The sequence below is a fragment of the Antennarius striatus genome, chromosome 3 (genome assembly GCF_040054535.1).
Source record: "Antennarius striatus isolate MH-2024 chromosome 3, ASM4005453v1, whole genome shotgun sequence".
Classification (NCBI taxonomy): Eukaryota; Metazoa; Chordata; class Actinopteri; order Lophiiformes; family Antennariidae; genus Antennarius; species Antennarius striatus.
In genome coordinates this window covers 8291345-8318669 of record NC_090778.1, presented here as the reverse complement: position 1 = coordinate 8318669, position 27325 = coordinate 8291345, and the positions used below count along the sequence as shown (strand labels likewise).

Here is a 27325-nt window from a genome sequence, read left to right as displayed (position 1 = left end):
GCAATGCATCTACAATCGCCACGTTATTAAAACAAAAGGAAGTTTAAGGAGTTTAAGGCATCGCGTCGGTGGTTGGAGCAGTTCAAAAGGAGGACTGGAATTCACTGTTGTTTGGCATGGTGAGGCAAGAGCGCATGAACCAAAGAGGGCAAAAAACAATGAGGACAGCAGTTAAAAGGTAAATGACCGTCATTGTTATTCTCTATTCTTTGTTTTTTACATTATGCACAACTCTCATCTATTGCGTAATAATCTAATTGTAACGTGTATTTGTTACATTTTTTGATGCATTTTTATGCTTTATAAAACATTTATGTCTGAATTTTGGGGGGCTTGGAATGGATAGGGCATTTGCATAGAAAACGTGTCTCTACTTACAAAATTTTCTACTTACGAAATTTCTTCCAGAACCAATTAATTTCGTAAGTAGAGGTACCATGTACATTTTAGATAGAGGTGGCAAAAATAATGACATGAGTTAAGTAGGCAGCTCACAGAGTGAAAAAGTCAATGCACCAGTCCAGTCAAAAAGTTTCAGACCTTCAGCAGCAGTTTTTGGGGCTGGTGAAGGGGTTAGTCTTTTTCGACCTTAGCCACTGTGGGATGGAGTGTGGTCAAACTCAAAAGGCATTACTGTGCTTACATATGCAGCTTTGTTAACCTGTTATATTTGGCAAACATTGAACATAGGAACTAGATTTACCAAGTTAGTGTTAGCAGCATCTTTTCCCCTGTCATCTCTATTCTTAGTGAAATAAGCTTTTAATGCACTCTGGCAAGGCAACTAAATTATAATATATAAGTTCATCCATCCAGGACTGAAAAACTTCATTCTGTACCAGTATAAATGTTTTTGCAGATTAGCTTTAATCATGTTGTGACAAAATTTGCAGCTGTAAGTAATCTCTGTACTGTGGGTAGCAGAAATTATATACTTAAAATTGCTTTTATATATTATTCTTAGAAATACAGTTAAACTACTTGCGTTAAAATTTGTCTGTTGGAATATTACTTTTCCATCTCTCCGTAAATTATTTTTTTAATGTCATTTATTCCTCCATTAATTTCATCACTTGCATTGCCTTTTAAAACAAGTAACAGTAAATAATTTTAATGATAGGTAAGTTACCAAATTTGCTAGAAAACAAATGGCAATAAAATACCAGACTCATGAGTTTTTGTGAAATACTTACATCTCTGGAGGAAACTTGGAAAACTTTGTGAAATTCCATCTGTGAGAAATTCAGAAATCCATCCCATCTTGTGGTGCATTTTGTGGTCCACAAACATTTTTCATGATTACCAGCAAAAAACTAAAATAATGCCTTTAATGTCCACAAGAAGTCACTATTTGCCAACGTAACAGGGAAAAAAAGCATCTACTTTATTTAAATGCTGTATTTCGTTAGATGTTTAAATGTAAATTCTAGAGACACCTACACTGGCCGTTGAGTCCACTTGGACAACCATTGCATTGAGTCATTTTTCACTGTGATAATATTTTTAAAAATGGTTTGGCTGTAATGGTAATAAAATTGACTATCATATTACATTTAGACACGGGTTGTCATGAGCAGATTTAGTTACTTCTGCATCCCAGCTCACCAGAGAAAACAAAAAACCTTGTAAACATTAGCTAAGTAGAACAATGGCCAAACATCAGATATGCTTTTAGGTCAATTTGATTTATTTTCGTGTGATCCTTTCTATTTGGTCTTGTATCCACTCTTTCACTGATGACACAAAATCATAACACTAATGTGCTCTCGTGACAAAAATTGGGAAATAACTGTAGACGTGTAAAAAATGACTTGACAAGAAAATGTAATTTAGTTCATTTTTAATAAAACAATATATCAGATAATGTTAACAGAGATGGTGTTGCTGTATGAAACCCAGTGAAAAATACATCTTCTCAATTACATGTCTGCTGAATATCATCAAACATTCTAAAATAATGATTTCATCATTATATATAAATAAAAATATACAAAATCTGTTAAATCACATTTTAATTACTCCATCACATAAAAGGCAGATATCAGTGAAGGTAAAAGAAACTAAATGACCATCGGTTTTGATTAACTTGTTAAAAAAATTTTTTTTAAAAACTGGTCTTTTTTTCAGCTTAAGTTACAATACTGTAATAAATTAACAAGGATACGTTTCTATATATGTGAATGGTTATGACACACTTTTATGGCTGTGGGTTAGGAGTAGAAAGTAAGAACGCTCTGGTGGTTTCCTCGGACCAGCAGCAGAGGTGGGACGTCTTTGGACAGGGTTTCCAGCCAGCACATGTAGAGGGCGCTAGACACCGCACCCTTCCTGGCCAAAGGCAGACTCCTACAGACACACAAGGAGAAATGAATGCACTTATTGGACACAGGATGAAAAATAATAAAGAAAATACAGAATTTTTAAACACTCCCATTGATTTACAAAAAATTCTCCCTCGTTTTTTTAAACCTGACAATTGTACCAGGAGTATTTGAAACTAATTTAGTAGTGCATTTAAAATACTTCTAACTTTATTAAATGTATGTAACCAATTTAAATACTACAAAGTTTTCTTCCAAACAAATGATAAATGACAGCATATGTGTTCAGTAAGATTCATACAGAAAAAAACTTGATGATCATGTTATGAAAAAGTGCTCAACAGTTTCTAGAAGTACAACTGAAACAATGGGTCAGTTATAATTAGCCAGATATAATATATATAGCATATTTAGTATACTCTTACTAACAATTTCATGCATGGCCCTGAATTTTCTTGATAAAATACTATGATCATGTGAATCCTGTGTACCCATCTCATTTAACCCGCTGGTGACAGTCCACCTGTGTTTGTCATTTCTTACAATATTCATAATAAAAAACAATTACTGAAGTTGTTACTGAATAAACAATACATCCATAATAAAACTCGCTATTTGTTGCAGTCGTGTACAAGATGAGCTCAAACTCAAGGAACTAACATTCAAACTCAAATCCTGTCACAGCTTTGATGACTTTTGGTACATTGAGTTTTATTATAATTAAAAAGCAAAACAAAACATGTGATGATTAAGTATCTTATAATATTCTGTAGGATCTGATATTCATAATGAAGAGGACAAACTCAAACGAACTCTGGAGTTCTTACATGACGATTAGTTTTGCTGTACTGGAGTGTTCCTTCAGCAGCTCATTCAGTCTGATCTGACGATTGGTCTGAAAATCACACACAGTAAGTTAACGTTCAGCTTTTCTTGTTAGACAACTCTCTTGACATGTTTTCCCTGTGAGAGTGGACCTTAGCCTTGTAGAGCTCCAGTTCATTGTCAGTGATCCTCCAGGGCTCCTGGGCCTTCAGCCTCTCTGCAGCTTCCTGCTCCATGTCGTCTTCCTTCAGTCTATAGGGCTCGATCAGTTCTTTGAAGCACAACTTACTGCAAACCCACATGGAGAGAACACTCTGTTTACAGCAATATCATAAAGTACTCAGCTATAAACCCTCCATCCGCTAATTACAATTCAACAAATTCAAAGCCTTTTTGTTGCATTTCAAAGATCCTGCTATCCATATCATTTTAAATCCATGTAAACCATCTTTCTCTTTTATTTTGAAGTCATGGCACGTAGCTTTTCCTGATAGATTCAATGGACCTGTCACTTCATTTTGACACATCAAGTGTCACATCTGCTCGCTGAATGAAAATCAATCATAACACATTTGAGTGAACGTAGGGAGCTGCAGATTCATTCAGATGTTGTACTTGTGTTTCTTAGGTTTGGTGTTGATGTCTCCAAGGACGTTGATGTCAGAGAAGTCGATTCTGAATCTGCTGAGCAGAGTGGCCATCCTGATGGGACACACAGTGAGCAGGCAGAGTAAAAACACTGCATAATGTTTCCTTCCATATGAAATATTTGTTGAGTGAATGAAGTCGTAGATTATGTGACTCACGCCCTGCGGTCATGGTCAATTCGATTGATCTTTCCACCAATGAAGACACGGATCCTGCAGTCACCCCACTTGTTTCTGTTGGTCAGTAGGAAGGGAATCAACAGAGTAAGACCTGCAAATGCAAAAAAAACCACCTTATTGCTTGTAGTTCATGTTTGATTTTTTTTTCCTCTCATAACTGTTAACCTGTAGTATATTCACTCAGTAAGTTTTTGTTGAGCAAGTCATCATCATCATTTCAGACACTGACCTCCATCATCAAATAGCCACCAAACGTCTATGGTTCCTTTGCCCTGTTTCCTCTTAAACAGCTGGCTGGTGTCCAACAGACGCTGGTCGGTCAGACTCAGAGCAGACTTGGTCTCAGCAGCTGACAACATCATGTGACATAATACAAAAAGGGCTAGGTAAAAACACACTAAATAGTTTCAAAATCCTCTTGTTCTTTCTCTCCTCAATGTCAGATAAAAAAAGGGAGATCATCAGACCAGACAACCAATTAGCTACTACATTAACCTGATAAAGGAAGGCTATGTGTTCAGGAGATCTGTTAGGTAAAAAACATTAGTATGTACTGCAAGTATTCTTTAATCACACAAATACATTTAGGTGTCCTTAATTCAATGTGCCATAATAGAAAAAAAAGACACAAAAATGTAAAACACAAAATACATTGTGTCACTGGAGTGTACTGGAATGGTTCCCTGTTTGAGAAATACATATACACTCCTGAGAGGAGTGAATAGATCGAGTGTATAGACACTCCTGGATCGACCTGGATCAAAGGTAACGATACACATGTGAGGTGACAGAGCAGTGTTCACGCTTGTCTGACGATGACATTGTTTACCTTTTATAATGAGCGGGCTGCTCTGATTGCTGGTGGTTTTTGAAGGACAGGAGTCAGAGTCAGAGTCTTTAGCCAGACTGACGGAGACCACCACCTCCGTCTGGTCCATGGGAGGCTTCTCTTGGGACGACAGCAGCTCATCTATTAGCACAGACAGAGTCAGCTACAGTCTATGCAGTAGAGGGTTGTACAGGAACACATTGACGTACCTTGTCCAGGAATGTGAGAGATGTCAAGTCCATCCTGCAGTCGAAGAATTACAACTCCAAACTGAAGGTCAAAGGCATCACTATGTCACAAAAGAAGTAATGTTATGTTCCCCAAGAAATTTTTTTACGAAGAATTTTCCATCAAAAAAGCATCTTCCAATTTAATTTTTAATATCTCAAGGAATATTTTGCTTTTCATTCTTTTTTTATAAGAATACAAAAGGATTGAACTTCAGTGATTTGTGTTGCCTAAATGATCCCATACTACAGACACAACTAGATCAACTGAAGCTAATGTTTAGGCCCCTTTAAAAGGCGTATTGTGACCTACTGTATAGTATTGATGTAAATCTCCACATCTCTCATGTCTCCATCAGCCCAGTTGGTCTTGAAACCAATGACCAATGTGTTGGGCTTAAGTCTACCCAAACCAACAGCCTGAAGACACAGAACAGAATTATGACGTGAAATGTAAAAAAAATTAAACTGATGAATTATCTAATATCATTCTTCGAATGGCAGTATTTTAATAAAGAAAATTGTGATATATTGATGTGATATACCAGCCAGGAAAAGTCATGTGTTTTAGAGGTTTGGAGCTGTAAGTGTTTCTACCTGCAGGAGGAACTGTGTGCCGTGTCTCAGGTTATCAGCGATTACACTTGTATAAAATGCCTTGATACGCTTTTTATTCAGCCAGCGCTGACAGCGGGCATGATCCTGATGCAACTCCTTAAAATTTGGTCGCCGGCTCAGCTAGGAGAGAAACAGGCAGTTAGATGTCTATAAACCACCAGTGGATTTTGATTGTGATGTTATCGTCCTAATCAATGACGGTCAGGTACAACTGTTATCTGTACGCACATTCCTGATGTGAGCGCAAACCATGAGGCCGACATTCTTGGTGAAAGAGTGAACCATCTGAAGCAGGGCGGGACGAGAGTTTGGATACCCAGTCAGCACCAAACACTGTGGCCTGTAACCATGGAGATCAGTCGGTGAGACACCGCTCAAGACTGGATTTGACATTTTGAAGGCTGTCAGTTAACTTCCTTTAAACCTTACCTTTTCTACAAAATTGTGTCAGTTGCTAATGAAGGTTTTTGTATAGTAAAGCATAAAATACAATCAATAGGTCATGGTGCTATGGAGCCTATGGAGCTGACCTGAAGTTCTTCACGTGGTCCTCGACTCCAGTGAGGTTCAGACAGTGTGTTAAAGCCTGGTTGTAGATCAGAGCCTGAGTGGATGAACCCCAGTTCACATCTACAGGAAACAGCAGGCAAACCAGTTAGAACTGTGTGCAGTTTGAGTGGAATGAGATGGGCTATGACCAGTGTTGCTGAATAAAAATGGTACCCAGAACAGCGGTACATTGTGGAGCTGAGTTTCTCAACAGAACTACTTTATAAAATAAAGTATGTAAATCATGTTTCCTTTTTTCTCTCTTACTTGTGTTATTTTATGAAGAAAAACTGGATTGTTTTAGCATTACTTTAATTGAAACTTCACCCTCACACTTATGTTGCTAATACAACCACAGCCAATGGAGGTTATGACATACTGCTTCATTAACATGTAAACGTTTGACATAGTATATGCATATCATAGACATTTTGTGAATGTCTGTAGAAAACAATTTAAAAAATGTAAGCTATAACTTTTATGTAATCTATGGCTTAATCTCAGTGATACATTGCAAGATGCTGTTGATGATACAAATTAAAACCCAGAAGTTATGATTCAATATATTTTGCTATAATAATTTAATGCAATACTTTTACGTTTAGGTGGTGCAGTGGTTAGCGCTGCCGCCTCACAACACAGCGGACCCAGGTTCGAGTCCCGGTCTGTGCGGAGTTCGCAACGCTCTCCCCGTGTCTGCGTGGGTTCTCTCCAGGTTCTCCGGCTTCCTCCCACCTCCAAAAGCATGCGCTTCAGGTTGATTGGCCATTCCAAATTGCCCGTAGGAATGAGTGTGTGTGAAAGACCACCGAATTTATTGATGCTGAAACGGAGAATTTGGAACCAAGACTTCTTTTTAAGGTGGATGACTGCCCTCCAGAGCCTTGGTCCTGACTTGAGTTTCTTCCTGAATGAGGGAGTTTTTCCCTGCCACTCTTGCTTATGCTTGCTCTGGAAGGTTCTGTTGGATTTTTCTGTCTGTTAACATGATTTGCGATGTCTGATGATGTGATTAAGTGCTACATAAATAAAGGTTAATTGATTGATAAATCATCATCAAAATCTGATTTTCTATAATGACATGCAGGGCTATTGTTTATTAAAATAAAAGTTATTTTCTTTTACTGATGCATGAAATTCATTTGATGACAGTTATCAGTGGCTATAACTGATAAAATGTGAGATCGGTGCTTCTTACCAGGTTTCTTGTAGCTGACATAGATGTAGAGAGCGAGGACGATGAGAAGAGTGACCAGAGCTGCCCACCAATTGATGACAAACATCACCACACAGCACAGGATCGCTCCTGCCAGAGACACCCACATGTTGTAGTACTTGAAGCTCGGGCGCCAACCTGTAGACAAGCATGTGTATGAATTGAGGCAGACGTGTGAAATATTTTTCCCAAAATTTTTCAGAATTGTGAGTGAAATTAGACCTTTTATTTTCTAATATTTTCCAGATAGAGCCATTTTCTAAAACTTGAATTTCAAGTCAACTTTGACATCAATAGAGCTGAGTTAAATCTCATCAAAGTGACAGAAATTACCTGGAGAGTTGGCCAGGGAGGCGTGGAAGACAGAGAAGTTGATGAGTGCATAAGAAGCCAAGAAGAAGTTGGAGATGATGGGAGCAATGATGTTCAACTCAGCTGAAAGACCGCAACAGAGAAGCTCGATAAAATGTTTCATGGAAAATATTAAAGTTTGTGTTTGAGGTAGCCCTACCAATGAGAATGAAAGCGAGGCCAATGCAGAAGGTCAGGACATAACCACGGAGTGGCTCATTGTTCTTCCCATAACCCTTTGCAAACACACCCAGCCCTGGGTAGATGTTGTCCTTACACAGAGCCTAGAATCATGGCACACAGAATACACTCATTTCATTTGTAAAGATATTCAGAGTGACAGAGATAATAATTATAATGCATAATTAATAATGTTAATAATGTCCTCTCCAGGCAACCATCACCTCATCATGGTGGAGAGGTTTGTGTGCCCTAAGGATCCTGGGAGCTATGTTGTCGGGAGTCTTGTACTCCTGGCAGGGTCACCCAAGGCAAACAGGTGAAGGGCCAGAGAAAGAATGGTTCAGAAGACCTCATGCAAGAACAAAAAGGGAAACAAGTGACCCTGCCCAGAGGAAGCCCGGGGCCCACATCTGGAGCCAGGCCTGGACGGAGGGCCCGTCAGCGAGCACCTAGTGGCCGGGTCTGCCACGGGCCCCAGCTGAGCTCAGCCCGAAAAAGCAACGTGGAATCTTCCCACCCCTGTGGACCCACCACCCACAGGGCTGATCGATGGGGTTGGGTGCGCTGCCATATGGGTGGCAGTGATGACAGGGGGTCACGATGGACCAGACCCGGGTGGCAAAAGCTGGCTTTGGGGACATCGAATGTCACGTCCCCACTGGCAGGGAAGGAGCCAGAGCTTGTGTTGGAGGCGGAGCGTTACCAGTTGGAGGCGGAGCGTTACCAATTGGATCTGGTGGGGCCTACCTCAACGTACAGCCTCGGTTCTGGATCCAAACTCTTAGATAGGGGATGGACCTTGTTTTACTCTGAAGTTGCGTCAGGCGTGAGGAGCAGGGCGGGTGTGGGGATACTCACAAGCCCCCGGCTGAGCGCCGCTGTGTTGGAGTTTACCCCGGTGGTTTAGAGGGTCGCCTCCCTACGCCTGAAGGCTGTGGGAGGGAAAACTCTGACTGTTATTTGTGCATACGCACCAAATAGCAGCTCAGAATATTCTGCCTTCTTGGGGTGCCTAAATGGGGTCCTTGACGGGATCCCTGTCGGCGACACCATTGTTCTCCTGGGGGACTCCAATGCACACGTCGGCAATGATGGAGACACTTGGAGGGGCATGATTGGGAGGAATGGCCTCCCTGATCGAAACCCGAGCGGTGTTATGTTGTTGGACTTCTGTGTTAGTCACGGATTGTTCATACCTAACACCATGTTCAAACACAAGGATGCTCATAAGTGTACCTGGAACCAAAGAACCCTGGGTGGGAGGTCAATGGTAGATCTAGTGATGGTATCATCTGACCTTCGACCGTGTGTTTTGGACACTCAGGTGAAGAGAGGGACAGAGCTGTCAAGTGATCACCACCTGCTGGTGAGTTGGGTCCGTTGGCGGAGGAAACCTTTGGATAGACCTGGTAAGCCCAAACGAGTAGTGCGGATGAACTGGGAACATCTGGAGGAGGACTATGTCCGTGAGGACTTCAATTCATACCTCCGAAGGAACTTCTCGTGCATCCCTGTGGAGGCTGGGGGCATCGAACTTGAATGGTCGATGTTTGAAGTTTCCATTGCTGAAGCTGCAGCTGAGACCTGTGGTCTCAAGGTCTTGGGTGCCTCAAGGGGCGGTAACCCTCGAACACCGTGGTGGACTCCGGAGGTCAGGGAAGCTGTCCGACTGAAGAAGGAGGCCTTCAGGGGCATGTTTTCCCTGGGGACTCCTGAAGCAGTTGCAGGGTACTGACGGGCCAAAAGGACTCTAGCCTCGGCTGTGATGGAGGCAAAACAGAGGGTGTGGGAGAAATTTGGAGAGGCCATGGAGAACGACTATCGGACGGCACCAAAGTTGTTCTGGAGGACTGTCCGACACCTCAGGAGGGGGAAACAAGTGACCATCTAAGCTGTATACAGCAAGGATGGGACACTGTTTACGTCGACTGAGGAGTTTGTCGGTCGGTGGAAGGAACACTTTGAGGAACTCCTGAATCCAACTACCCCAACTGACCCGTCCTCTGTTGTAGACGCAGAGCTGGAGGATGATGGGGGATTAGAGTCAATCTCACTGGGCGAAGTCACCGAGGTAGTTAAACAACTTCATGGTGGCAAAGCCCCGGGTGTTGATGAGATTCACCCGGAAATGCTGAAGGCTCTTGGTGTTGAGGGGCTGTCATGGATGACACACTTCTTTAACATTGCGTGGAAATGGGGTGGTGGTTCCTCTTTTTAAAAAGGGGTACCAGAGGGTGTGTGCCTCCCTGGGAAAGTTTACTCCAAGGTCCTGGAAAGGAAGGTCCGGCCGATTGTCGAACCTCAGATTGAGGAGGGACAATGTGGGCTTCATCCTGGTCATGGAACAACGAACCAACTTTTTATTCTTGCAGGGATCCTAGAGGGGGCTTGGGAGTATGCCCATCCAGTCTACATGTGTTTTGTGGACTTGGAGAAGGCGTATGATCGGGTCCCCGGGGATATACTGCGGGAGATGGGGTGAGGGGGCCTCTCCTCAGGGTCATCCAATCCCTGTACGCCCAAAGTGTGAGATGCATTCGGGTTCTCGGCAGTAAGTCGGACTTGTTCCAAGTGGCTGTTGGCCTTCTCAAAGGCTTTCCCTTTGTCACCAATTCTCATTGTGGTTTTCATGGACAGGATATTGAGGCATAGTTGTGGTGAGGAGGGGTTACAGTACGGTGGGCTGAGGATTGCATCGCTGCTTTTTGCAGATGATGTGATCCTGTTTGCGTCATTGGCCTGTGACCTGCAGCGCTCACTGGTCAAGTTTGCAGCCGAGTGTGAAGCGGCGGGGATGAGGATCAGTACCTACAAATCTGAGGCCATCGTCCTTAGCAGGAAGCCGGTGGACTGCCTTCTCCAAGTGGGGAATGAGGTCCTTCCACAAGTGAAGGAGTTCAAGTATCTTGGGGTCCTGTTCACAAGTGAGGGAACAATGGAGCGTGAGATCGGACGGAGAATTGGGGCAGCAGGAGCGGTATTGCAGTCACTTCACTGCACTGTTGCCACAAAGGGAGCTAAGCCAAGAGGCAAAGGTCTCCATCTATCGTTCAATCTTCCTACCTTCACATATGGTCATGAGTGATGGGTCACGACCGAAAGAACAAGATTGCGGATACAAGCGGTGGAAATGGCCTTTCTCAGGCGGATAGTCGGTCTCATTCTTAGAGATAAGGTGAGAAACACTGCTGTTTGCGAGGGGCTCAGAGTAGAGCCGCTCCTTCTTCGCGTGGAAATGAGTTATCTGAGGTGGTATGGACATCTGGTGCGGACGCCACTGGGGCGCCTTTCTAGGGAGGTGTTTCTGGCACATCCAGCTGGGAGGAGACCTCGGGGTAGACCCAGGACCAGGTAGAGGGATTATATCTCAACACTGGCCTGGGAACGCCTTGGGATCCCCCAGTCGGAGCTGGTGGATGTGGCCGGGGAAAGGGAAGTGTGGGGCTCCTTGTTGAAGCTGCTGCCCCCGCGACCCGATTCCGGATAAGCGGTGGAAGATGGATGGATGAATTAATAATGTGTGGTGAAATCATTGACTTTGGATGTGGGAGTGTGCTCAGGCCCAAGAAAACCTGGTTGGACTGGGCTCAGTCAAACTGGTGCTGGTTCTGGAATAATAAATAGAACAAATTTTCATACCTGAAAGACTTTGGGTGCGCTGACCAGCGAGGCCAGAGCTGAGGACAGAGTAGCTGAAAAAATCCCTGCAGAAATCAGAGGACCGAAGCCCGACACCAGATTCATCACCTGGATAACACACACACACATACACATGCAAATACGCACGCATACACACAATTTCACATTTGCATTTATTCACTACACAATATTAATTTTATATGGCACCTCTGCTCACTGGATTTATTCACTCATAATATGAAAAATTATTCATTCATTAATTTTCCCACCCACTTCATTCACTTGTGTGAGTCACAGGGGGCCAGAGCCTATCCCAGCTGGCATAGGGCGTGAGGCGGGGCAAACTCCGGGTGTGACGCCAGTGCACCACGGAGCTACACAGAAGACATACAAACACGCACAGACACACTCACTCCTATTGGCAATTTGGAATGGCCAATTAACCTGAAGCACATGTTTTTGGAGGTGACAGGAAGCCAGAGAACCCGGAGAGAACGCACGCAGACACGAGGAGAACATGCAAACCCGGCACAGACCGGGACTTGAACCTGGAACCGCCTTGCTGTGGGGCGACAGCGCTACCCACCTTGCCACCATGCCGCCCTAAGAGAAATTTGATGGAAGCTATTTTATTTAGCAAGTTTTCTGACCGTGTGAATCCTGTGAGACTGATGCTGTGCTGTCATAGATGCCTGCCTGTATGTGTGTGTGTGAGCGTGTGTGTGTGGGGGTGCGTATGTGTGTTTGTGTCTGTGTGTGTCTGTGTGTGTCTGTTTGTCTGTGTGTGTAGGTTGATGTTGTCAATGCTTTCATTCAGCTACGTCTCCAACCAGCAAGAACCTTGTGACTCAAAACAACCGTCACCATTATCACCGCTGCACTTCGTTTGGAAGCAACTCACTCTCTCTCTCTCTCTCTCTCTCTCTCTCTCTCTCTCTCTCTCTCTCTCACACACACACACACACACACACACACACACACACACACATACAAAACATACATACACACACACACACACACACACACACACACACACACACACACACACACACACACACACACACACACACACACACACACACACACACACACACAGAAAGGCATCTATCAGCACTGCAGCCGCAGTCTCACAGGATTCACACAATCAAGACAACTTGTTAATTAAAATAGCAATCATCTAATATCTGTTATTATCATCAAGGTATTAATACAGTGAGCAGAGGTGTCATCATATAAAATCAATATTGCGTCAATACAAATATCCTTTGAGGATTTAGAATAAAGAATATTTAAATCATACAATGACGGATAGATAACTCACTTGAAAATAAATTTGAACAGATCATACATATTCAATGTGGTATGAAATTAAATTGAGATGAAATAGTAATAAATGGCATGAAATACAAGGATATTTTATTTGAAGAAAAAAACTTGTTTTGTGTCTTGTGCTCACAGATAACCATATTCGCAATGCAATCAGTGTGTGTTTAAAATCCATACAGTGTGTGTTTTCGTAATGAAAATTAAAATAGTTAACTGCCACCACACAGTTATACAAATTTTACAACTACATAAAAAAGTTAATATTAGGCTTATCCTGGTCTTGCAGATGAAATATAGGTCTACGAACGCTGACAATGCAAAATAGCACCAAGCGACACTTGAAGTGAAACATGCTGCACACATCCAAAAAAAACATGCTGTCAAGATGAACTGATTGAATTGATTTATCCTGGGACGGAATGTGATGAAATAATCTGTTCTGGAGTGTTGCTGTGTGTCGACAATGGGAAACAGGAGCGTGTCGTATCCTGTCACGGCATCGTCGCCAGTGTGTGGGCTTCCATTGGAAAACAATAGCTGTGGGTGTTTTGACGTACACATTACGAGTGTGTGCTGGTCTTTACGTAACCTACATTCTGAGTGCTCTAAGTGACATGAAATGCCTTTTGCTCACTGTACTCACATCACAGTTCTTAGAAAGGTCTATAATGTGACTCATGAAAAGTACACAATGTAGTGATTATCACTAGAAAATTCTGAAATCAATTTTCCTCACATCTAGCCCTGAGTGAGCAGAGTCTCTTTCTAAGCTGTGGTGATACCTGGAAGTCGTTCATCAGGCCATACTGACACCCCCCCTCCTTGCAGATGGAGAAGTCATAACCCAGTGTACAGGCAGCATCGGTGCAGTTCACAGTATCTGTTACTGTATCGTTGTGGTCACCGGTGGCATCTCTGACAACACAAGAACCTGTAGGAGAAAAACCCTGGGTTCAATCACCTTTACAGTATTTAGATGTATGTTCACTTTCAGCTTAATATTTAAAATCACCACTATAGTATGGACTTGAACAGAAAAAAGGTGTGCCTCAGATTTACATTGAATTAAACAAAACTGTTGACAAAATCAGGTATATATATGGCTTGTAATTTTCCAAAAAATAGATTAAAATATATATTTAATAGAACCTAAATAAATAAGTCTTTTGGTTATTAAGAGTTAAACTCTATAATACCTGCAGAAATGGCAACAACCACATAGGTGACTCCTGTGATGAGGATGGCCAGCAGAGTTCCTTTGGGGATCGCCGACTGAGGGTCCTAAAGATGTGGACATAATGAATTTGAGTTCATTTCTGCGAAGCTGAAAAACAGTTGCACAACAAATGTATAAATGCATTGAAAGGACATAAGCATCTAAGCTTTAAATGCAGCAGAATTTCTCAAATCAATCAGAAAAAAATTATAATGTTTAACTTAGAAAAGGTGTTTTTCTTTCTCTTAAAGTAATAAAGGTGGACCATAAGATGGGCTTTTGAAATAATACTGTACTTACATGAATATTGAGAGGATATCAACCACATAAAGTGCTGTATCATCTGTATATAAACATAAATAATGTTTAATTTGTAGCTATAAGAATCTAACGGTAAAATGTAAAGAAAAAGAAAGAAAGGACCTGAGGCTAATCCTGGAGATGTACCATTAATTATTGTACAATTAATTATTTGCTCAGTCGGATTAGCACTGGCCCAGAGAGTTTTAACTTAGAATGTAGGACCAAAATGACTTTATGGCTAAGACACAAATCAAGTGTTTGAAATATTTTTTTCAATTGCTGCACCTCTGAGAGCAAACAAGACTGCTATCAGAACTGGTATACACACCGCCAATTCCATCACTACTGCAACCTAACAGTTGAAGCTGCTGAGTGTTTCTGACTTTCACCAACAGGGCAGACAAAGAGCAGTTCAAACATCCCTATGACAAGAAACAAATCAAGGACTATGATGTTGCCCGGTATGAGACAATCAGGGCCCCTCCTTGGAGCCAGGCCCGAAGTTGGGGCTTGTATTCGAGATGGCCGGGCCTCTGTCCATGGGTCTGGATATTTACAGGGCAGGGGAAGGATCTCAATCCCATTACCATGTCTTCAATGGAGGAAGCACAGGCGGAAGTCTCAGAGGTGAACTTGTTTGTCACCTGAGCTGAAGTCACTGAGGTGGTTGCCAAGTTTGTCTGTGGCAGGGCAACAGGGGTGGATGAGATTCGCCCTGATTACCTCAAGTCTCTGGATATGCAGAGACTGTCTTGGCTGACTTATCTCTGTAACATTGCATGGCAGTCGGGGACAGTACCTCTGGGTTGTAAGACTGAAATGGTGGTCCAATTTTTAAAGAAAGGGGACAGGAGTGTGCTACAACTACGGGAGGATCACACTTCTCATCCTCCCCAGGGAAGTCCAGAGTAGAGTAGAGTAGAACTTTATTGAGTAAAGATCTACTCTATCTAATCTATTCCACTCTATTATTGAGTAGAACTATATTCTAGGGTAATGGAAAGGAAGATTATACTGTACAATTAGTTGAACCTCAGTTTCAGGTGGAACAATGCGGTTTTTGTCCAGGTCGCAATACATTGGACCAGCTCTACACTCTGATCGAGCGCTTGAAGATGGGAGTTTGTCTAACCAGTCCATATGTGCTTTGTGGATCTGGAGAAGGTATTCAGCTGCATCCCTCGTGGTATCTTGTGGGGAGTTAGGGTCCCTGATCCCCGTTTGGCCGAAGGCGGGGTTTAGTTCGCATTGCCGGCAGTGAGTCAGACCAGGAGCATGTTGCCCTACGGCAGGGCTTCCCTTTATCACTGGCTCTATTAACAATCTTTATGGACAGAATGACTAGGCACAGCCGGGATCCGAAGGGATTCAGGTTTGGGGACCAAAGGATTTCAACTCACATTTAATATAAGATTCCAAACATAAATCTTACACTGAGATCTCCAGATATGTTTGCTCCAGCCAGGATCCCAGTGGCTGCAGGAAAGAAAATTGCAAATACGGAGAAGAAAGTCTCCTCATCTCTGAAATCTGGACCAATGTTCTCTAAGAAGATAGCAGCTGTAGGAAGGGAATATAACACATATACCAGTCATTCTACAAATTTAATATAATATTCCATGCTTAAAAAAGACTAGGACATGTCTGACTTATTGGACCACAGAAAAAAATTAATTGTAGTCAACACCAATGTAGCACAGACTGACTATTGTAGCCGAAGAATCCCATGGGTTCCTTGCTCTCTATGGACATGAAGCTTCCTATGAAATAGTTAGCAATAGCTGCCAGCAGGATCACCAGGAGGACAATCTGAGCCTAACAGAAAGAGACAGACAAAAAAATAAAAATATATTAATTAATATAGAGTGGTTCTTATGATATGTTGATGATCTTAATCAAATTGGATAGAGAATTGATTATATTTGAATCTGAGGAGCAAACAAAGGAGAACATTAATTATCAGGGTCATAGCTATTATGATGACAGCTATAACTTTGATCCAAACTCACCACAAGTGAGTCTGATAAGAAGTAACAGTACTCAAGCCGGACTAGATTGAGACTTGTCACCTTACCATCTGGAGGTAGGAGACCACCTGCAGTGCTGATAAAATTCAAAAATCGAAAACACAAGACAGCTCTTCTGAAACATGGCTTCAAACTGAAAGGAAAAAATGTCTACATTAACGAGGATCTCACTAAAAAGAATGCTGATATCCCTAAAAAAGCTCGACAACTGAAGAAGAATGGGCTGATCGACAACACCTGGACAAACAACTTCATCAAAACAAATGGCCTTTCTCCGGACCAGAGAAAACAATGGTGATTAAGAATGCAGAGGAGTTGGTGAAATATGAGGAATAAAGACGGACAAGAATTGTTACTACACCAAAGATCAGTACAACAGAGTCACTTCAATATTGGGAGCTCTATGATTTTGGACACGTCAAGTATTTCATGAAACAGTCGAAAAAAATCAACATCATTGATGTCAGAAACATGGATAAAAGAACAAAAAAACCCAGAAAAACAACAACATGTATTTGTGATAACATGGAATAACATTAACTTGAGACTTTAAAGAGCATGTTGAGATCTTTTGACAATATAATACCATGTGAAGCTGTTAAAGTGTCTGCAACAAACTGGTTAATTCTTGTATAAACACTGTCTGCTGAAAGAGGTTAATAAGATCATTATATTCTTGTGGAGAACACTGGCAAAGTCAAATTCTAGTTTTGACTATCTATGATGTTAACAAACCTTGTGTTCCTAGGAAGAATGTAAACATGGCTATACTCTAGGGTAAAAGGCTAACACCTGGAAGTGGATAAGGATATGAATGTCTGTCAGAATTCAGTGTATGAGCTGGTTGAAGACTTTTAATATCTGAGTTTGTTGATTTTATATTCTAATGAGAGAGATGTTTTGTTAATGATTTAGGGGACGGGAATCTTACAAGCCAATAGCTTCTACCCGTTAACCCTTTTTTTTTTTTTGGATGTTGTTGATGATGTTTTAGCACTGACGAAAGTGAAATATGTTGAAATAACATGTCTGGAAAGAAGAAAAATAAACTGAATAAATAAATAAATAAATAAAACATCAGTGAAATGCTGTCACTTAAAAAGACATTCATAATTTATATCAAAATATCAAAAATGTCTTCAATTCACTTGTACACTCTATGTGTTGTTAGCTATGGACATATAAACTGTAGTAGCATAGCAGGTATCCAACCTTGGCTTCCCACTCCATCCCAGCCACTGAGATACCCAGCAGGAGAATAATGGTCAGAGTTCCAACGATCCGAATATCATTCAGTTCATCGGTCATCAGAGCATCAACATCCTGCAACCGACGACCACAGCAAGCAAGGTATTATAATCTTTTCACTACCGGTAGACAATTTGAACGGTTATACCAAAGTGTTTCTCACATTAAGCATCTCAACAACTGTCTCTGCAAAGCCAACAACGTACATGGCCACAGCCACAGCATTGGCAAAGGCAAAGATGAGACCAATGGATCCTCCAAACTCCGGCCCCAAGCTCCTGGAGATGAGATAGTATGCTCCTCCTGGACAGCAATGACACAATGCTTGTTAATACAATACAAGCATTGATTAGTTAACTGGTAGACATTAGTGTTTAAAAAGCCATTAAAAAGTGGCAAGGCTTTAAATATAAAATTTGAGTAACAATTTTCCCAGGATGTCCCCAGGGGGTAGATTGGTAGATGAGGCCATCTGTCACCTCAGCATTTTGAAAAAGGTCTGGTCGTGGTTTTACCACTGTTTGTGATTGATAGTTGTTAGCACATAATAAAAAAACATATAAAGGCATAAAGACGGGAATAGACTTTTCTGTCTCACCTCCTCGCACAAAGCCATTGGTTGCTATAGCAGAGGTGGACAGACCGGTGATGGTAGTGACCACAGTGGCCATCATAATGATTGCGATGGTCAGTCCTTTTGGATGAAAATAACTTCAATTAACAACAAGAAGAAAACATTGTCTTGACTTGTCTTGTCATTGTCTTTGTGTTTAACTTACCGGTAATTATTAAACATCTTATTTCATTAGTTTGAACAGCCATATTTACTTCAGTTGCTGGTAATAATTTTATGATGCCTTAATGGATAAAACTGTCATTTAGTTCTATTTTTTTTTAATGTGAGCATGTTGCACAAAAAGATCGAACCAAACAATACATTTGCCGATTTTTTGAAACTTCTTGAAACATTTGGATAAAACAAACATGATTTCTTCAAACAACTGGCTGCTATAGTTTCAAATAGTATTTACTATAACTTGTCATCGAATAATGCCTTTACTGGAAACATCTTTCAGCAGTTTATTAATCCACAATTATTTCTCTAGTGAGTAATTTTGCCAGCTGGATGGTGAAGAATGATTGAGTTAAAGTCAGCAAGACAGAAACTGGAGAGCACAAACATCCATCAGTGCAGCTCTGATTCCTGATTTGATATACGTAAGTCAATTGTCCCACGATAGTTTGGCCTTTAAAACAATTCCTTGATCATGAAAAAATTTCATGAAAATCCATTCCCAACTTTTAGAGTGTTCATGCAAACAGGAAATAAACCAAACAAATAATTGAATCAATACTGGGAAAAGTTGAAAACTTTCCTTTTATTGTCTGCCAGCCCAGACAGCCCAGAAAAGGAGCCTAGATTTCTCCTGTAGTTACCTATTCCAGCCTGTCCAACAATCCAGGACATTCGGATGAAAAGCATCACACCCCAGATATTCAGCATGCAGCGGATCTGCAACACACAGCCAGGCGAATTTGTGTGGATCAGCATGAAAGTAGGAGAAGAGTACTAAAATGAAATTTAAATTTAAAAGTCATCTCCCTTATTAGTAATGTTTATCCAATCAAACCAACTTTAATACCACAGGGCTAAGCGTCATAGGGATGCTCCTTTAATATTATTTCTCAACACTAACCAAGACTCCTTTGATCCAACCAAACTTGACTGTTCCTCCTTTTGCCTCCTTTGCTGCCAAGGCTGCAGCTTCCTCAGAGGCTGACAGCTCTTCTCCATTGGCCAGACCATCCTCAAGTGGCCCCTGACAATCAATCATAGAAAGGATGAAAAATGTCAAAAAGCCCCCAGAGAAAATGAAGCTTTGGTGAAAGTCTGTAATATTTCTTTGGAAAAATCAGTAAATCTGAATATAATTCAGTAAATCTGAATATAATTACTTTAATTTGAATTTTTATCCAAATAATTAGTCCAAAGTCACAAAGAAACTTTGCTTAGGAAAACTTACAGATATAATAAGCAACATGTAAAAAAAAGCAATTTTTTTTAATGTTGACAGTGTTGACGACAGTTTGCATTGTCTGACACTGTTTACGGTAAAACAGTAACAGGTGTCTCATATTGAACATTGGTAATCTCAAATTACCAATCAGTATTTGAACCTGCAATTACTCTTTGATATCAAATACACAACATAACATAACTTTCTCAAAAGACGTTCGACTACCTATGCTTACAACTCCTGGAAAATGCATGAGAACTGTAAGTGTGCAGAGTCATGTTTAATTCATAATGCCAAGGATTGGTGGGTAGTCCAGTTTGCGGCCCCAGAAAGTTGACCGACATAGCATGCAAAGATCAAGTGATAATTACCATACAGCATGTGTTAATCTTAACACACACACACACACACACACACACACACACACACACACACACACACACACACACACACACACACACACACACACACACACACACACACACACACACACACACACACAAATCCTATTTACTTTATTGTAAAGAGAGTTCTAACCTCATCTAGTGTTCTGCGGGCAGAATACTTAGTCTTGATGTACAATACTTGTCGTCACAGATACCTATTGTATCAGAGGAGTGGGACTGTAGCAGGGGATGCCTAGGGTCATAATGTCACTGAGCCCACTCAGGGTGTCAGATATTAGTCAGACAGGGGAATGTTCTATGTTCATGACATATGTAACCTGTGGACCACTCAACATTGAAATCGAATGAATATTTAGATGAGGCTTCTGCTTTTAACATATATATTATTATTATTATTATTATTATTATTATTATTATTATAGTGTTTGTACTCTTAAGAATACATTTTGATTCTTTTCAAGATCATTCAGGCCTGGAGGAACTCATCTACTACTCATCTGCTTAGAGATAAAATGTCTCTTCTCCAAATATTTCCACTCAAATGATACTCTGCGTAAAGGTCTAACTACACCCCACATTAACGTAATTTATGAGAGTAAAGTATAGAATATTTCCATTAGAAGATTTTTGACGTGCTGTAACGATGGACTCATTAAAAGTATGGACTTTTATTACTTTATGAAGTTCATCGTGCAGCTCCGACAGTGACGGTCTGGTCAACTTCTCCCCGAAGGACGCATCAGTCTGTCGGTAGAAGTCGATGTTGGGAACAGCATCTATGGTGTTGTGTCCGAAGGTCCTCATGTAATAAGTGTTGGAGTGCGAGTCTGAGACGTGGGTGTGACCCGTTCCCGTTGAATGAAGGCTGACGGAGTCGCTCCTCGCCGTGTCCGGTTCATGGAACACATCAGGCGGGAGGCCGATGTCCATGGCGCTGCCAAGTGCGCCCGGATCCAGGAAGCCTACTAATCTGAACCGGCTTTTGGATTCCTCGGAGGGGTTGGATCCCGCGGGTGGGACAGGGGTAGGTGAGGCAGATGATGCTTCTGTTACCACATCCACCTGGAAGCGGCTCCTCAGAGAAGGTTTCTGTCCCGACATGTCCGCTCGGAAAACGACAAAATTGTCTGAAGGTCACTGATGCAAACACTTAAATACCGAATCCAAAACCTGGGTGAGGTCCGTGCAACGGCGCAGCAGCATTTAGTTACAAACAAGCGTCACAAATCTGAAGTCCAAACTGAATATTTAGTTTAAAAATAAGTTTGCAGAAATTTTGGAGAAATGCTGTTAACTGGATGCTCCAAGTCGCTTTTCAGTGCGCAAAAGACAACATAACCCGTTCTCTGTGTGTCACCGGGTCTCTTTCTATCTGTCCATCATCACTAAATGGGTATCGTCCCTTCAGATGACTCAAACACCTTATTGTCATCCTTCTCCTCCTCTTTCTGGACTCCAGAGACGTCCCAGCATGTCGGTGGAACGACAGAGAGGGGGAGGGAAACGAAATGTTCGGTGTCCATTACGCATCAAACTTTGGCACGCGTCCTGGCGCGTGCAGTTGAGAATGTGTGATCGTCAGAATGAGATAATGCTGGTGCGTAAATCTGTTTGTGGACGTGTTGGGGTACAACGTCTGAAGCAGAACCATCATCATATGACTAAAGAGCCACCTCAACGATTGTGTGTGTGTGTGTGTGTGTGTGTGTGTGTGTGTGTGTGTGTGTGTGTGTGTGTGTGTGTGTGTGTGTGTGTGTGTGTGTGTGTGTGTGTGTGTGTGTGTGTGTGTGTGTGTGTGTGTGTGTGTGGTAGCATGAAACAAAGCACTTTAACATCACTACTGGTCACACACATTCTCTCAGAGGCCCAGACTGGTACACAGGGAGGTGAAGCATGTGGGTGTGTATGTGATTAGCATAAGGAACAACAATTGCTTTCTTTGTCAACATTCTAAATACTACAGAGAATCACTGTACAATAAATAAAGTACAAGTACAGACAGTCAGAACCCGTGTTAAACCAGTTATACTTAAAACACTAATCTTAACCAACCTAAGGACTAAGATAGTGAACGTATTGTTAACTTGACTTGACGATCAGATTTTGTTGTGAATCAGGAAGATTTAAGAACCTTCCAATCATTATCATTGTTACTTGAGTCTGACACAACACATTTATTGCATGATCCTGTGTGTTTGATAGATCATTTTCACAGTATGATAACTAAGTGCATGAATAATCATAAAGTAGCATAACCAACATGTATCATGAAGCCTCCCCACCTAAACCACTGGGCTCCTCTGAAGGACTCAGTAACATTTCTCAGGGAGTCAGAGCTCTTTCAGCCCAGGACTACAAAATGTTTTGCCATGTTAAACCCATCAGAGGCAGAGGAGGGTAGGTTAGGGTTACGGTTGGGCTTGACAGGGGTATTGCTTCTCTAAATGCCCTCTGGTGTTTCTGCTGCATCTTCAGGCTTGGTAGAGGTGTCTGGTTGTCACCACTGAGCTGTTATACCTGCAGGGAAAGAGAGGATTAACACATATTCCATCAGGGACAACTGATGGAAACATGATATACTGGTTTGTTGTTGCCTCATGTCATTCAAGAGATTATCAAAATTATTTGTCAAAACAGAAAAAAAACCAACTTGTTAGACTGTATATGTGATTCCAACATGACCATGAGGAATGAGGTCTGAGGGTATTTTTTACCTGGAGAGGTGAGAGGAGCGATGAGCTGTCAGTCCTCTCTGGATAAGAGGTGAGGAAGGGGAGGATAAAGATGCGCAGTTACCAGAATCCTGATTGTGGCAGATACGCTCCTCACCACAAAACCACAACGACTCCTCATGGGGAACAACGGGGATCTCTGCCAAAGCAGCATTCTGACACACACACACACACACACACACACACACACACACACACACACACACACACACACACATCCACTGAAAATGATTGAACATTTTCACATGGTATGTATATTTCCTTCCCTTGTATCTACCTTCACGAGGGCTCTCTGGTTCACCATGTCCTGTTTCCATGGCATCACATACAGTTTGGGGATCATAGGATGTCGTCTTGAGAACGTTGGGATGTGAGAGTATTGCCTCAAAATGGAGATGAAGAGACAATTGGTTCAAACACTGTGAACCAAAGTTTTGCACATTAAATCTTCTTCTTTTCCTTTCGGCTTTTCCCTTCAGGGGTCACCACAGCAAATCAATTTCTTCCATCTAGCCCTGTCCTTTGAATCCTCTTCTCTCACACCAACTACCTTCATGTCTTCCCTCATTACATCCATAAACCTCCTCTTTGGTCTTCCTCTAGGCCTCCTGCCTGGCAGTTCAAAACTCAGCATCCTACTACCAATATATTCACTATCTCTCCTCTGGACATGTCCAAACCATCTCAGTCTGGCCTCTCTGACTTTATCTTCAAAACCTCTAACATGTGCTGTCCCTCTGATGTACTCATTCCTGATCCTATCCTTCCTGGTCACTCCCAGAGAGAACCTCAGCATCTTCATCTCTACTACCTCCAGCTCTGTCTCCTGTCTTTTCTTCAGTGACACTGTCTCTAGACCAAACAACATCGCTGGTCTCACCACAGTTTTGTTCACCTTTCCTTTCATTTTAGCTGAAACTCTTTTATCACACATCACACCTGACACTTTCCTCCACCCGTTCCATCCTGCCTGTACACGCTTCTTCACCTCTTTTCCACACTCTCCATTGCTCTGGACTGTTGAGCCTAAGTACTTAAAATCCTCCACCTTTTTGATCTCTTCTCCCTGTAACCTCACTCTTCCACTTGGGTCCCTCTCATTCACACACATGTATTCTGTCTTACTGCGGCTAACCTTCATTCCTCTCCTTTCCAGGACAAACCTCCACCTCTCGAGCTTCTCCTCCACCTGTTCCCTGCTCTCACTGCAGATCACAATGTCATCTGCAAACATCATAGTCCATGGAGATTCCTGTCTAACCTCGTCTGTCAGCCTGTCCATCACCATAGGGAACAAGAAGGGACTCAGAGCTGATCCCTGATGCAGTCCCACCTCCACCTTGAACTCCTCTGTCACACCTACAGCACACCTCACCACTGTCTTACAGTCCTCATACATGTCCTGCACTGCTCTAACATGCTTCTCTGCCACTCCAGACTTCCTCATACAATACCACAGTTCCTCTCTGGGCACCCTGTCGTAAGCTTTCTCCAGATCTACAAAAACACAATGCAGCTCCCTCTGGCCTTCTCTGTACTTCTCTATCAACATCCTCAAAGCAAATACTGCATCTGTAGTACTCTTTTTTGGCATGAAACCGTACTGCTGCTCACAAATGTTCACTTCTGCCCTTAGTCTAGCTTCCACTACTCTCTCCCATAACTTCATTGTATGGCTCATCAGCTTTATTCCTCTGTAGTTGCCATAACTCTGCACATCTCCCTTGTTCTTAAAAATGGGCACCAGCACACTTCTCCTCCATTCCTCAGGCATCTTCTCACTATCTAAGATCTTATTGAACAACCCAGTCATAAACTCTACTGCCACCTCTCCTAGACACTCCCATACCTCTACAGGTATATCATCAGGACTGACTGCCTTTCCACTCTTCATCCTCTTCAATGTCCTCCTCACTTCATCCTGACTAATCTTTGCTACATCCTGGTCCACAACAGTCACCTCTTCTAGTCTTTGTTCTCTCTCAATAGACTCAATAGACTTCCATCCCTATCTTTAATCACACTAACCTGCTGCACGTCTTTCCCATCGCTATCTCTCTGTCTTGCCAACCGGTACAGATCAGTCTCTCCCTCCTTACTGTCCAACCTAGCATACAAGTCATCATAAGCTACTTGTTTGGCCTTTGCTACCTCTACCTTCACCTTACGCTGCATCTCCCTGTACTCCTGTCTACTCTCCTCAGTCCTCTCAGTGTCCCACTTCCTCTTGGCTAACCTCTTTCTCTGTATACACTCCTGTACCTCCTCATTCCACCATCAAGTCTCCTTATCTACTTTCCTTCCAGATGACACACCAAGTACTCTCTTACCTGTCTCCCTGATCACATTAGCTGTAGTTGTCCAGTCATCTGGAAGCACCTCCTGACCACCCAGAGCCTGTCTTAACTCCTTCCTAAAAGTCATGCAACACTCTTCCTTTTTCAGCTTCCACCATTTCGTCTTCTGCTCTGCCTTTGCCCTCTTGATCTTCCTCACAATCAGAGTCATCCTACACACCCCCATCCTATGCTGTTTGGCTACACTCTCGCCTACCACTACTTTGCAGTCACTGATCTCTTTCAGGTTACACCGTCTACACAAGATGTAGTCTACCTGTGTGCTCCTACTGCCACTCTTATAGGTCACTCTATGTTCCTGCCTCTTCTGGAAGAAAGTATTCACTACAGCCATTTCCATCCTTTTTGCAAAGTCAACCACCATCTGTCCTTCTGCGTTCGTCTCCTGGATACCAAACCTGCCCATCACATCCTCATCACCTCTGTTTCCTGCACCCACATGTCCATGAAGTCTGCTCCAATGACAACTCTCTCACTTCTAGGCATGCTCTGCATCACTTCATCAAAGTCCGACCAGAACTTCTCCTCCTCCAGCTCACATCCTACCTGTGGAGCATACCCGCTAACAACATTGAACATCACACCTTCTATTTCTAGCTTCAGAATCATCACTCTATCCGACACTCTTTTTACCTCCAGGACATTCCTAACAAACTCCTCCTTCAAGATAACTCCTACTCTATTTCTCTTCCCATCTATACCATGACAGAACAACTTGAACCCTGCTCCTAAACTTCTAGCCTTGCTACCTTTCCACCTGGTCTCCTGTACACACAGTATGTCTACCTTCCTTCTCTGCATCATGTCGACCAACTCTCTACCTTTTCCTGTCATAGTTCCAACATTCAACGTCCCTACTCTTAGTCCTATACTCTTGATGTTCCTCTTCTCTTTCTACGAGCGGACGCACTTTCCTCCTCTCCTTCTTTGACCAACGGTAATCCAATTTCCACCGGCGCCCTGTAGGTCAACAGCACCGATGGCGGTTGTTGTTAACCCGGGCCTCGACCGATCCGGTATGGAAGTCGTAGGTTTGATTCGCATCTTTTTGGTGAAATCATTTAATGTGCAAAGTTTTGCACATTAAATGATTTCACCAAAAATCTGTCACAGAGACGAAACATGGCGAGGCCAAAATGCTCTTCTTCAATCTTATAGCAATGTAATAACATGTCTGGAAAGAAGAAAATAAACTGGATAAATAAATAAATAAATGTAAGGTCACCAGGTCCCAAATCCGCCTTATTGCTTTAAGACAACATTGCAAACTGTGACCACAGAAACGTCATGTTTCCAGGTTTGCTATGTGTATCATTTTACTTACACATGTTAACAAGAAAAAGCTTCTGAGACACATATGGTCTACAATGGCTAATAAAAAAAATAACAATATAATGATAATAATTCTATCAGTACTCACTTATGCTGGTGAGCCTTCTTTGGTGCAGCAGTCATTTTTGTTGATAGTCAGGTCACCTTAGAAACCTCCCATTGCATGATGGGTATAGGGTAGAATTACTTGAACAAACAATGGGAATCATTCACAAAGGGCTGATTCAGTCTAACAGTAGTTTAATTGACATTTAATCACTGGCCTTTATGTTCTGTTCACTTTGGAGGTTTTCACAAGTTTTTGTGGGGCTGCCTCCTTCCAGTTAACACAACAGGTGCAGGTTGGACTTCATGGATGGGGTGAATCCATCAGTGTCATCCCCAGGAGAAACAAACTTAGAGCTGATGACCCTCTCCCATTTGTCGGTCTTTGAGATCAGGAGATGAAGCTAAACTCAAGGCTCCAGATGTTGAGACTTCAGGGAAAAAAGATTTGTGGATGTTTCCGGGACATTAATGATGTCCTCCTTGATCTGGTCCATAGATACAGTACCTCTTGATGACTGAAATGTTCCTGGGTGGACTCTAACTATAATTCAAGTTTAGTCTAATCTCACAAGTCATATAGTGTATGCTGTGACAGAGGTGGGTGTGGTATGCCACAACAAGTCTTTTATCATTGTGTTTCAGCCTGAAGTCCCAAATCCCTTAATTTGTGAGTGTAAGAAAATAATTCTTTGTAGAATAATATTCTTTGTAGAATAACAACAGCAA

At 42.1% G+C, this 27325-nt stretch overlaps 1 protein-coding gene across 1 annotated transcript; it reads right to left on the bottom strand.

The window, feature by feature from the left end:
- Nucleotides 1-1825: 1825 nt before the first annotated feature.
- Nucleotides 1826-21532, bottom strand: LOC137592191 (solute carrier family 12 member 2-like). Its single transcript, XM_068310156.1, has 26 exons — nt 20806-21532; nt 19403-19525; nt 19143-19218; nt 18304-18399; nt 17869-18008; nt 17670-17780; nt 16137-16245; nt 15863-15990; nt 14108-14192; nt 13694-13842; nt 11586-11693; nt 7924-8047; nt 7746-7847; nt 7395-7550; nt 6178-6277; nt 5876-5987; nt 5627-5767; nt 5343-5449; nt 5012-5091; nt 4803-4943; nt 4203-4322; nt 3953-4064; nt 3762-3848; nt 3299-3434; nt 3149-3216; nt 1826-2346 (listed from the first exon to the last, which is right to left on the bottom strand). Exons 1-26 carry the CDS (start codon nt 21229-21231, stop codon nt 2211-2213), a joined length of 3273 nt encoding a protein of 1090 aa, XP_068166257.1. The 5' UTR covers nt 21232-21532; the 3' UTR covers nt 1826-2210.
- Nucleotides 21533-27325: the final 5793 nt, after the last annotated feature.